The sequence below is a fragment of the Barbus barbus genome, assembly GCF_936440315.1.
Source record: "Barbus barbus genome assembly, chromosome: 4".
NCBI lineage: Eukaryota > Metazoa > Chordata > Actinopteri > Cypriniformes > Cyprinidae > Barbus > Barbus barbus.
This window is the reverse complement of record NC_136732.1, coordinates 31,546,567-31,558,639: the sequence shown is the minus strand read 5'-3', so window position 1 is coordinate 31,558,639 and position 12,073 is coordinate 31,546,567. Positions and strand designations below refer to the sequence as shown.

At 38.2% G+C, this 12,073-nt stretch overlaps 1 protein-coding gene across 1 annotated transcript in view; it reads left to right on the top strand.

The window, feature by feature from the left end:
- LOC306868661 (glutamate receptor ionotropic, NMDA 2A-like) overlaps positions 1–12,073 on the top strand; it is a gene marked incomplete at both ends in the record, with an annotated part of 138,297 nt that overhangs the window by 74,747 nt on the left and 51,477 nt on the right. The window contains 2 exons of the mRNA XM_079414944.1: positions 1,284–1,876; positions 11,384–11,498. Coding sequence (XP_079271070.1) covers positions 1,284–1,876; positions 11,384–11,498 — 708 coding nt within the window. The remainder of the gene's footprint in view (positions 1–1,283; positions 1,877–11,383; positions 11,499–12,073) is intronic.

The following is a 12,073-nucleotide window of genomic DNA, read 5'->3' as shown; positions in this document are numbered from 1 at the left end:
CTCCTATTAATGTGTAAAACTATTATTATTATTATTGTTAGGCGGCCTATTATTTTTGGGCTATCAAATTGCCCCGCTATTTCACTTCAGTGCCGCACTTCACACACACGTGCAAATGAGGATTAAGACACACACTGTCCTTATTACGTAATTTTCGTCATCAAGAGGGCTCGCTAACAGTTGCGCACCCCGTCCGAGTGCAGGCAATTTTTTGAGACCGCGCAAGTCAAGTTGGTGGTCCTGAGCATGCGTTGAGCTCGTCCCTCCGCACTCTTCTGCGGCTGAGTATACTTTGAATGCTGCACGGACGCGGCTGTGCGTGAGATGGAATGGAACGAGGAAAGTGAAGAAGCCTTTAGGCTTCTCCTCCTCATTGGAAATGTTTTAAAAACGGACTCTAAAACTAAGCCCATATGAAAATTTAACTGCAGGGTGATAATCGTTATTTACAAATTAGGCTATGTCAAGAGTCCAAAAAGAGACATCTTTTAGACATCTTCTTGAACAGCTTCGAGCTATGAATGAACATGACGAAACTGCACTGGCAGCATTTCGTTTTCTTTACAGCACATTAACAAAACACATGGATGCTTATTCTTCATCATTGTTATTATAAAAATATGCAGTTAATAAGTTATCAGTCTAAAACTTGGCTCGTCATGGGGCACGGGGCCCGGAGCGCTGTATGACTGATGTAGCCTGCCTATCCGTTTAATTTAACTTTACTCCAAAAATATGAACTAACCTGAAAATACTTTTATCTTTAACATGCTCGTTTATGTCCAACACAAACTACTTTTGATTTTCACCTTGACTGATTTTTAGACTGATAACTTCCGCGCCGATGCGGCAAACTTGTCACAGTAGGACATGCGTTCCTAATAGCGATGTATGACTGCTGTATCCGAATATGAACTAGCTGTTTTAAATATTTTTATATTTAACATGTTAGTTTTTCAGTATATTTGAAAGTATATTATTTCGGTTATTGGTACTTCCAGCTCTCTCTCTCTCTCACGCACGCACGGTTTAAACTCATCAAATAGTTATGAAATAGCCCATGCACGATAATATCGTGTATCGGTGATCTCACAGGCTGGTGATTTGACGATATGAAAAATGACCATATCGCCCAACACTAATATACAGTATATAAATGTATAGGCCAGTAACTAAAATGGTACCAATATATTGTGCATCCCTAATTTCGACAGCTGAAAACCTATATTTGTTAAATGCTATATATGTTGTGACAGGTCTTTTTATCTTTCTTTGTTCAACAGGATGTAAAATCTACATTTTTCCAGTTCGGGGCCTCCATCCAGCAGGAGGCGCTGCTCATGCTCAACATCATGGAAGAGTACGACTGGCACATCTTCTCCATAGTGACCAGCAAGTTCCCAGGCTACCAGGATTTCATTGCCATCCTGAAGACCACGGTTGACAACAGCTTTGTCGGTTGGGACCTCCAGCACACCATCACCCTGGACGCCGTAGACGGAGACACCAGGACCCAGATCCAGCTGAAGAAGGTGCAGTCTCCAGTCATACTCTTGTACTGCTCCAAGGACGAGGCGGCTTACATCTTGGAGGAGGCCCGATCACTGGGTCTGACCGGTTTCGGCTACATCTGGATCGTGCCGAGCTTGACCACAGGCAACCCAGACATCACTCCAGATGCGTTCCCCTCTGGAATGATCTCCGTATCCTACGATGACTGGGACTACCCTCTTGAGGCACGGGTTCGAGATGGACTTGGGATTATAACCACAGCAGCTGCAGCCATGTTGGAAGAGTTTGGGGACATCCCGGAGGCCAAAACCAGCTGCTATGGCCAAATGGAGAAAACCAAGCTGCCACCCAGCGCGTTACACAAGTGAGTGAAGGATGAGAGCTGGGTTATTATCTGTGTGTCTGTGGTATGTTAGTGTTTTCTGTCAACAGCCTGTCCCTCCAGTTCCTGCACTTAAAAAAGTGGAAACAAGAGGGCTATTTATGAGGGAAAACACAGTTTTTGATCAGTCAAGTGGAAAAAGGAAAAGGTAGAAAAAACAACCCAAGAGGTCTCTGTTAGAGATGTAGGGCATAGGGTGGGCGATATACCAGTAGACACGATTTTTATACTGTCATCTCTATCGTGGTTTCACGCTCATGTGACGCTGCTGTGCCATGTGGTCATGAAAACCTAACGTTTGCATGCTTTTTTAAGCATTGCAGTTAAAAACAAGTGATTTTAAACCATTGAAACAATCAGTGAAAGATAACTCGTTACGCTATATGCGCGAGGTGTTTGAGAGACTGTTTCTTAGCGCTGTGAGAGAGGAAAGCTCTTAAAGTGATAGCAGTCTAATATTCCTGCTGGCTGTCATTCATGTTAATCAAACAACAAAAGAGAGAAAATCCCTCACTGCTCTTGACTAAATCACTTTTGTAATTTGTATTAGTTTTTTGTGATATTGACACTGGTGACAATAATTATGAAATTTCTATGGTATCAAAAAAATTATATCATAAAGGCCTTATTTAAAGCAAAATTAACTATACTGTGATATATATTGTTAACGTGAAATACAATTACTCATGATATAAGATTTTAGTCATATCACCCCCACCCCTAGTAGGGCATTTGCAAAAGTAAGTCTCAGCTTTCTAATGTTAGACCTACTATGTCTCTAGGCAGGTCATTAAATTCCAAGTGGTCTCCAAAGATTCCAAACAATGTTTAATTAATACAATTTTAATTAAGACATCAATATAGAGTCAAGTAAAAATATTATGCCAATATCATACACTCTCAGAAGAACAAAAAAGAAAAAGGTACAATTGGGGCTGTAACTTTTCAAAAAGTACACCTTTGTACCCTATTTACCCCTAATGGGTCTATATTAGTACCTTAAAGGTTACTACCTAAATGGTACATTTGTACCCTTAAAAAGAGTAGTGCCCCAGTGACAACTTTTGTACCTTGTTTTGAGAGTGTGTAGTGCTTTTAAGTACAGTACATTTGGGGTTGCTACAAATTTGTAAAATATTTTTAAAAGAAACATGCATCCTTGCTGAGTAAAGGTATTAATTTCTTAAAAAAAAAAAAAAAAAATGTTGACCTTTGCACATTGGATAAATTTCCTGAGATAAATTTGGTGACAAGTTGTTGTTTCATTGGCATCTTTCCGCAGTTTAAACACATCAGGCTATTACACATGTGATGTAATACATTAAAGAGAATCAACGCTTTTTTTCTTTTAATGTCCTGATATAATGGACACATTTGAAAGCTGCAAATACGCTTTATTTCAAATTAAGTCACAAAAGTAAGTGAGGGAACCAGCTTATTATGTGTGTCTCTGTTGGTTGTCTGTCCATCTTATTCAAGTGGAAACAAGAGGGCCATTTATGTGAGCAAATACAGTTTTTGGTCAGTCAGGTGGAAAAAGGAAAATAGGGGGTGGAAAAAAACAACCCAAGAGGTCTGTAAGAGACAGGCATGGGTCGGGCATATGCAAAATTTATTGTTACATCCTGCTTTATTTCTCAGCGTGAGCTGTGTTCTTGAGTAAGTTAATGGTTGAATATGGTCAGGGGGCAGACGGGGACTGCCAAGGGAGGTTTTTAGGGAGTTGCAGCGCACCGTTCAGACACCCAGAGTTGGGTACTGCTGCACTTCTCAAACTCTCCCGGGAAGGTGCAGCGCAGCATAGTGCAGCGCTCCCGTGCTTTTAATGAATAATGTTTTACACAGGGCAGAACAACATGGAGACTTTGCTAATGCGTTTGGAGAGCTCTCCAAATATAAAGTGCTCTTGATGAGCCCGGGTGCTTTTGTTCCTTTTGCTCCTGCGTTGGAGCTGACTGCAGCACCCCGCTTGCATGCTGCCAGTCCTTAATCTGTCTCACCCATATGCCTCTGTGGTACCTGCCAGTGCTGAGCAGACATGCTGAATTGCCCCATTTGCAGTGGAGCGGTGTTGCCTGAGATACACATTCACCCTGGTGTCTGGGGTACATTAATCCTGATAGTCTCAGCACAGATGGTCAAAGGCTTGGCCAGAGATGGACTCTACTATTGCCAGCAGTGAAGAGCACTCGTGCCCTGACTGCATGGGGTCTCCTTTGTATTCTAGATTTTTAGGCATGTAGATAATCAGAAAAAAATCCAAAAAATGTTTAGCAATTTTTGACAGAATTTGAACATGCCTAAAACAAATAAGACATCAATAACAAGTTAGGTAAAACATATAAAGCACATATAGAATATGGTGAATATAATTTATAATATATTTAAAACGTAAATATATATACACTACTGTCCAAATGTTTGGAGTCAGATTTTTTATGTTTTTGAAAGAAGTCTCTTACGTTCACCAATGCTGCATTTATTTGATTAATACGGTAAAAACAACAATATTGTAAAATATTATTACAATTTAAAATAACTGCTTTCTATTTGAATATATTTTAAGTTCCTCATGATCCTTAAAAAATAATTCTATATGACTCTAATAATGATATGTTAATAACAATGTTCTTATATGAATTGAATATTTAAAATATGTTTTAAAAAATATTTGAGTAGAAATCAGTATATATTTATTTTTCAGCATTCTTTGATTAATAATAAGCTAAAAAGAACAGCATTTATTTGAAACAGTGATCTTTTGTAACAATATAAATTATTATTTTAATGTATCCCTGTTGAATAAAAGTATTTATTTCTTTCAAATTCTAAATTTAGAATGATTTATATATTTATTTGCAGTTTTTTATCGTTTTAATCTTTCTTATAGTTTTTAATAATATTTTTCTTATAATCTGCAAAAATCCATTGTTTTTGCAGAAAATTATAGAAAATTCTATATCTATATTTAAGCAGTGAATATGGGGAATGTTTTTGGCGCAGCATTTTTCTTTGGGGTGGGGAAAAAAAACTGGCAAGTGAACCTCTGTCTGCATTTCATGCTATTGTTAAAATTGAGTGTCAGAAGCCTGGGTGAAATATGCGGTCCCCAAGCTAAATTTTCCTTTATGACAGATTTAAGACCGTCATCTGAAGTGCTGTGAAAAATGGACCTTAGCAAAATTTTGCCTTCATATATCAGTGACGAATACTGAAATTACCTGTCAACAGGGGAGAGGTACGGCGAGTCCAGTGTGCCTCCTCCCCTGTATTGGGGACCAAGGGTAGCTGTCAGCTGTGCTCGCTGGAACCATACATTTCTGAAATAAAGGGCACTTTAAACACTCCCATTGAGATGGGAGCCAATCTGACCACCCCCAACAAAACAACATTTCATAGAGGGCAATGCCACAGGAGTCACCGCTATTACTTTGATCTTTCACTGACAAAATTAAATGACTTATGGCAGTTATAATACTGGAATATGAACTGAAGCGACAGCCATATCACCCTGCAGCCCAAGACCGGTTGCCTACTGAAGCTAAGCGGGGTTGAGCCTGGTCAGTACCTGGATGGGAGACCTCCTGGGAAAACTAGGTTGCTGTTGGAAGAGGTGTTAGTGAGGCCAGCAGGGGGTGCTCACTGTCTGTGTGGGTCCTAACGCCCCAGTATAGTGACGGGAACTCTATACTGTCAAAAAGCACCGTCTTTCGGATGAGATGTTAAACCGAGGTCCTGACTCTCTGTGGTCATTAAAAATCCCAGGATGTCTTTCGAAAAGAGTAGAGGTGTGACCTCGGCATCCTGGCCAAAATTTCCCCATTGGTCTCTGACCATCATGGCCTCCTAATCATCCCCTTACACTGATTGGCTTCATCACTCTGTCTCCTCTCCACCAGTAAGCTGGTGTGTGGTGGGTGTTCTGGCACACTATGGCTGCCGTTGCATCATCCAGGTGGATGCTGCACACTGGTGGTGGACGAGGAGACACCACCCCTCACAATGTAGAGCGCTTTGAGTGCTTAGAAAAGCAGAAAAGCGCTATATAAATGTAATGAATTATTATTATTATTATTATGAAGTGGGCTAAGAATTTCCAAGCGGTGGCAACAGGTCATTCTGTCGTGGGGAGGGTTAGCAGTGATGTCACTGGCGCCTTGGCCTTAAAAGGCCCGAGCCGTATCCAGTCATCAAAGCCTTTGTGACTTGGAGTGAAGGGAAATATGAGCTCCTTTAGAAATAATACTTTTATATGGCCATCACAGCGCATTAAAGCGAGTTAAGTTGGCAGGCAGCAGCACAATGGGAAGCATTATGAAGTGCTGGGTTTAAATAACTGTCTTGAGCCTCTGCTGTCCTCCCTATAGTGAAGAAAGCAATGCTTTTTAAAGAGTCAAAGAGTGGCCCAGACCTCAGGAAACTAGTCAAAACCCTCTTTGGTTATTTTGATAAATCTTTCTGGTTCATGCGATAAATCCCGCCTTTTGTGTTCGTGCTTGTTCTGCGTTCGCAAATCAGTCTGAATGTACAACATAATGGCGTTAATTAAAAGACTATAATTTAAAAAAGTAAACAACTCACACACTTAGATATAAACATTTTGTTACATCAAAATAAGACTTAAAAATGGCATGAAAACATGATCTGTGGGAGTTTTTAGTGAGTAATCAGCTTGGTGAAATCTTAAGTAAATCTCCGTGTCTGTGACCAATATTTACTGAGCTTTAATGGCTGATGATCTAAAAAAAAAAGTTCAAATGTAACCATTTAAAAAGAATAGCTGAACATAAGTTCACAAAAATATACTGTTTAAACTGATACTGCTTTGAGTTATTATTTTGAAATAAATGTAAAATTCTTAAAAACACTAATTTCATAGATTCATACTTTTCTTTCTTTTTTTTCTGAAAGTAATATGTATTTAACCAAGAAAATGTGACTGGGACATTAATATATGTAAACTTTTAAATGTATAAAAGTTATTAGACAGATATTTCCCTAGGTAGATATTATATTATATTATAATACATTATATTATATTATTTTAATAAAAGTTAATAAACATTTGTATGCCATTGCACTAAAGCCAAAGTCATATATACAGTATATTCTAGATTTTTCTATTTAATAAAATATCTATTCAAATATTTGTATATGAATTTTGTATGAAAGCAACTTTTTATTCATTTAAAACATAGGATTTATTTATTTATTTATTTATTTGTAATTTTCCTGCAGACCCCCTTGCAGCACTTTGGCTGTCCCTGGATCCCAGTTTGTAAACCCTTGGCTTACAGCACCTTTACACACACACTAGTGAGATGGTTAATGGTCATTAGACTCTTACGTCTGTTCTTGTGTCTACAGTAAAATAAAGGCACTCAGACAGAACACACAAACTGCTCCAGTGAATATGGTGGAATGATCTGGTCAAGGGTGAGAGTATGCAGAGACTATCAACAAGAAGATGGTTTTTATCTTTGGTCAATATCCATGCGGTCTAGAATTAATTTTTTACGCAAGCATAGTAATAAGTAGCATGTTCGGGTCATGTTTTTATTTTAAAACCTTTGGCTGGAAGGACTTTAATTGACTTGAATGCATCCTAAAGGGAGAGGAGAGAGATCAAACACACACTGACCCACCAGTCACTCCCTTCTCCTCACACGTGCCGTCAGGAGAATATTTTCTCCTATATGGCTCGCCGTGCCCCACTTTGTATCAGATGCACTTGGTAGCGCAGGTTTACGCATGCACTCATTCTGCCATTCCCTGGGTCTGTGTAACGTCTGCCTGAGCCCCAGGTGAAAAGACCTCCATAGTCCCAGCTGTCCTGGTGTTGTCGTACAGATGCGATGCCCTCTTATGACATTGATTGAGCACTGCACAGATACTTGTGTCAGAAAAATTATTGGATTTGTTTGTGTATCACGTCTGGAGTTATTACTCAAGGGAGAGTTGATTTCATTTGCATATTCCGTCATGCCAGTGGGTTCGGCTCGAGAAGTGCAGACTCCCCGCAAATTAACTAACTTCATGTCGGAACATTTTCTTGCTTCTCTAATGAATGAAAAATTCTATATGTCGCATAGGGAACATCTTGCCTGCCCTCATTAGTGTCAACCCCGTTACTATAAATGCCTAACGAGGAACTGTTATATTCAACTGCACTCGGCTGGCTGCATTGCAGTCACCTACTTTAGTTTGACCACATATAAAGTACTGTGAACATTTTCAGGCCAGTTGTACCACCCACCTATTTTAATCTGGATGATCCCAGAGCAGCTGTGTGGCCCTTTCGGGCACACCTGCTATAAAGAGGACTCTGATGAAGAGTTCACAGTGAGCAAGCATGGGTCAGGAGGGGTTGCTATGTGCTATAATTATAGGGAGAAGTGAGCTGGGGTTCTTGTCCTTGAAGCACAGGGTTACTGTGACATTGTGGAGATGGTCATGGAAGGTCTGTTGGGTTGAGTTAAGGAAGAATGGGGCAGTCAGGGGCATTATACTTTTTTTTTTTTTTTGGCAATCCTGGCTTATTGGTGTCCTAGGCTAGATTTCCAAAAAACAAAAAAAGAAACAAACAAAAAAAAACAATAAATAAATAACAATTCCCTTTTTAACTATGTAGTACTTTACATTTATAGTAATAATTTATATATATATATATATATATATATATATATATATATATATATATATATATATATATATATATATATATATATAAATAAAAAAATGCTTAAATTTTAATTTTCTTTTTCTTTTCATATCTTTTATGAACTGAACTGAACTGAAAAACAGCATCTTTGACAATCTCATATCAACATATTTTCTCATTATGTGTTCCATAGGAAAAAAAAACAAAAAACATTTAACTTAATTTGGGCAACATGAGGCTGTGTAAATGGTGGCAAAAGTTTCATTTAAATAAATAAATGATCTGCAAAAGATATGATTCAGTTGAACTCATCAAATTCACAGTTCTTGAAGACTTATATTCTTAAACTTTATTTTTAGGGATCGTCTATATAGATTAATACACTGTTGTATATTTTATATATAAATTTAGGGACGTATCGTTTCAGTTATCGCCATCATCTAACACTCAGACTGAATTAAAATTAGAGGTAACACTTTAGAATAGGGAACACTTATTAACTATGATTTTTCCCTCAATAAACTCCTAATTTGCTGCTTATTAATAGTTAGTAAGTTAGTTGTTAAGTTTAGGTATTGGGAAGGATTAGGAATGTTGAATGAGGTCATGTAGAATAAGGCATTAATATGTGCTTAATTACTACTAATAAATGGCTAATATTCTAGTAATATGCATGCTAATTAGCAACTAGTTAAGAGACCCTAAAATAAAGTGTTACCAAATTAGCTAATCTTTAAAAATGTATTAATCCTGCTAATTATGAAACATTTTTATATTGGTGCATACTTATTTATTATCAAAGGTATATATATTTTGGAAGTTGCACTAAATGTCCACTTGGTTCAAAACAAGTTGAAGATCAATGTAGACACATTTTCCATATGCAGACCTTTTCCATTCATTTAGTTCTCCCCCCCCCCTCAATCACATATTTTTGCTCTGTTTGTCACTGTGGTTTTTTCCAGTCCAAACGCCATAAGTCTAGCAGTGACAGAACATACTAAGCTAATGAGCACAACTCTCACACTCCTGCAATCCTTCTGAAAACCTATAGCTCTATTGACACACTGTGTCCAGTGTCTGCTTTCCTCAGTAATTGGTAAAAGGGGCTCTGTAGGTGTGACCAGTGTAGTGATCCTCAGTTCATAGTCTTGCGGCAGCAAAGGGGATATGAAAGGAGGTTTAAAATGAATAAGGGAGCCCAGTGTGAATGGAAACATGTCTTGTAGTGGAGGAGAGCAGAGCTTATCGATTCTCTCTCTCTCCCGCAGCCTGATGTAATTGGATTCAGCAATATATCTAGGGTGAGTGGGCCTTCGCTTCGCCCCCTAAATGGGACCCCAATCAATTCAACAAGCTGCACTGCCATTCAGTCACTAGACGCCCACTAAGACCTGTTTCATAAATCGATCATCGTGCCACACTTCTAATTCTGATCACCTGGCAGTACTGCGGCAAGGAACTTATCGCCAGGCCGTACCCCTGCTGCAGGGTTCGTTAAAATGGCTGGGTCGTAATTACTGAGGAAGAGTGGCAGTCTGATGTGTCTGTGTCAGCCGGTGTTTTGCCACTCGGGTCTCTGAGGATCCCTGACGACATGGTGTGAAAAGTGGGAAGGCAACACAACATGTTCCTTGCTTTATCGCTTTTAAACTGATATGACAGGAACACGGTGGAATTGTGAAAAGAGAAGGATCCAGACTCTATTCGCTTGGGTCATACTTTCCATAAATATGCACATCTGGTTTTAACAACACCCTTTATGTCGTGAGGGGGAAAAAAACATTTAGACCAGGGTTTTAAAAAAAATTATTTTTGCCAAGGACTTCAAGGTAGAAAATAAAGATGATAAAAATAAATATAAATAAAAATACACTTAAAAATGCCCCCCCCCCCCCCCAAAAAAAAATAAATAAATAAAATAAAATAAAATATATATATTTTTCTTACTGATAAAAATTTCAGTAATAATTTTATTTTTGCCAAGGACTTCAAACTAGAAAATAAATCTATAAAATAATTATAGTAAAAATAAATATGAATAAAAATACACTTAATTTTTTTAAAAGATTTTTTTAATTCTTACTGATAATTTTTTTTATCAATAATAATCATCATCAACATCATAATTTCCATCTTTAGAATAATAAATGAAATAGTACATTATGATGTATGGAAAATGTAACAAAACAGAAAAGTTAACATGTTAACTTTCACAACCTTTTCACAACCAAAAAACCAAAAATTCTCTCAGTTTTTCTGTGGCCCCACTAGCACCACATTGTGGACCCCTGGGATCAACTTGTTGAAATTCCCCCGAAATATGAGCTTTTTAATATGAAACAAAAAAAAAAAACAATAATTTAACAATTTCAACAAACAAAATAATTTCTGTGGTAATCTACATAATGCCACAAAAATAATATAAAAAACGTTGTGTTGAACCCATAATGTTTCCTTAGATTGGTCTCTTCTGTTTTACATCTACATGCTCTCTCTTTCTATTTCTTTGAAGATGGAGACAAAAGAAAGAATAGTAGTGATTCATGTAGATTTCATTGGATACTAATAATAACTCAGGCAGATTTTTCATCTTCGCTTAATGTGACGTCTGATTTAGGTCAGTCATTAGTCTTCAGATGGCTCATTAATTCCTCTTTTTGTCTGCTTGCATGTTGAAAATGACCTTCATATGTTATTTTGATCTTTTCGGTATAGAATGGACATCATTAGGATGAAAAGTTGTTTTTGTGCCTACTGCAGCAGATAAGATTTGTGTCACCTGACTGCTCTATTTCTGAACCTGATGAGGTTTCTGCATCCTCTAGGTACATGAAGAACGTGACTTGGGATGGCAGAGATTTGTCCTTCACCGAGGACGGTTACCAGGTGTATCCCAAACTGGTTGTGATCGTGCTGAACAAGGACAGAGAGTGGGAAAAGGTAAGGATGCTCCGTGTCGCCGCCGAAAACAACTGACCTTCTTAACTGTCCCATTATAATTTCATTATAACTCCTCCAAGCAAAGCATCATTAACAACTGTTCACACAATATTAGTACCCATGAATCCGCCATCTTAATTACACCCTGGAACGGTGTAAAAGTGTGTCAGTGCGGTAATTACCTCAGACGTGTGCTGCCAGAGTCTGCGAATTCGGAGGTGTAATTAGGGCATGTTTTTTTCCTTCTAGACCTCAATCCAGTCTGAGACCAAACATGAACGGGAACACACATGTGTGCATTAGTGCAGGTATCTTGGATGAGCGTGTCCCTCTTTTTTTCTGTTTTAGTAGACAATGTGGTTCAATGAAACCAGAGCGGGAGGAATAATTGGAACGGCAAAACAATGGGAGAAATTGATTTGTGGAGTTTGCTCTGCAAATCAATCAATATCGGTGGGAGTCTAATTGACAGAATAAGGCTCGTACTGAGAGACGGATTCTTTTATGAATACACGTCCATGCGGCAAACAACAGATTTGCTCGGATCAGGCCTTTTGATCTCTTGTTGGGAGAGC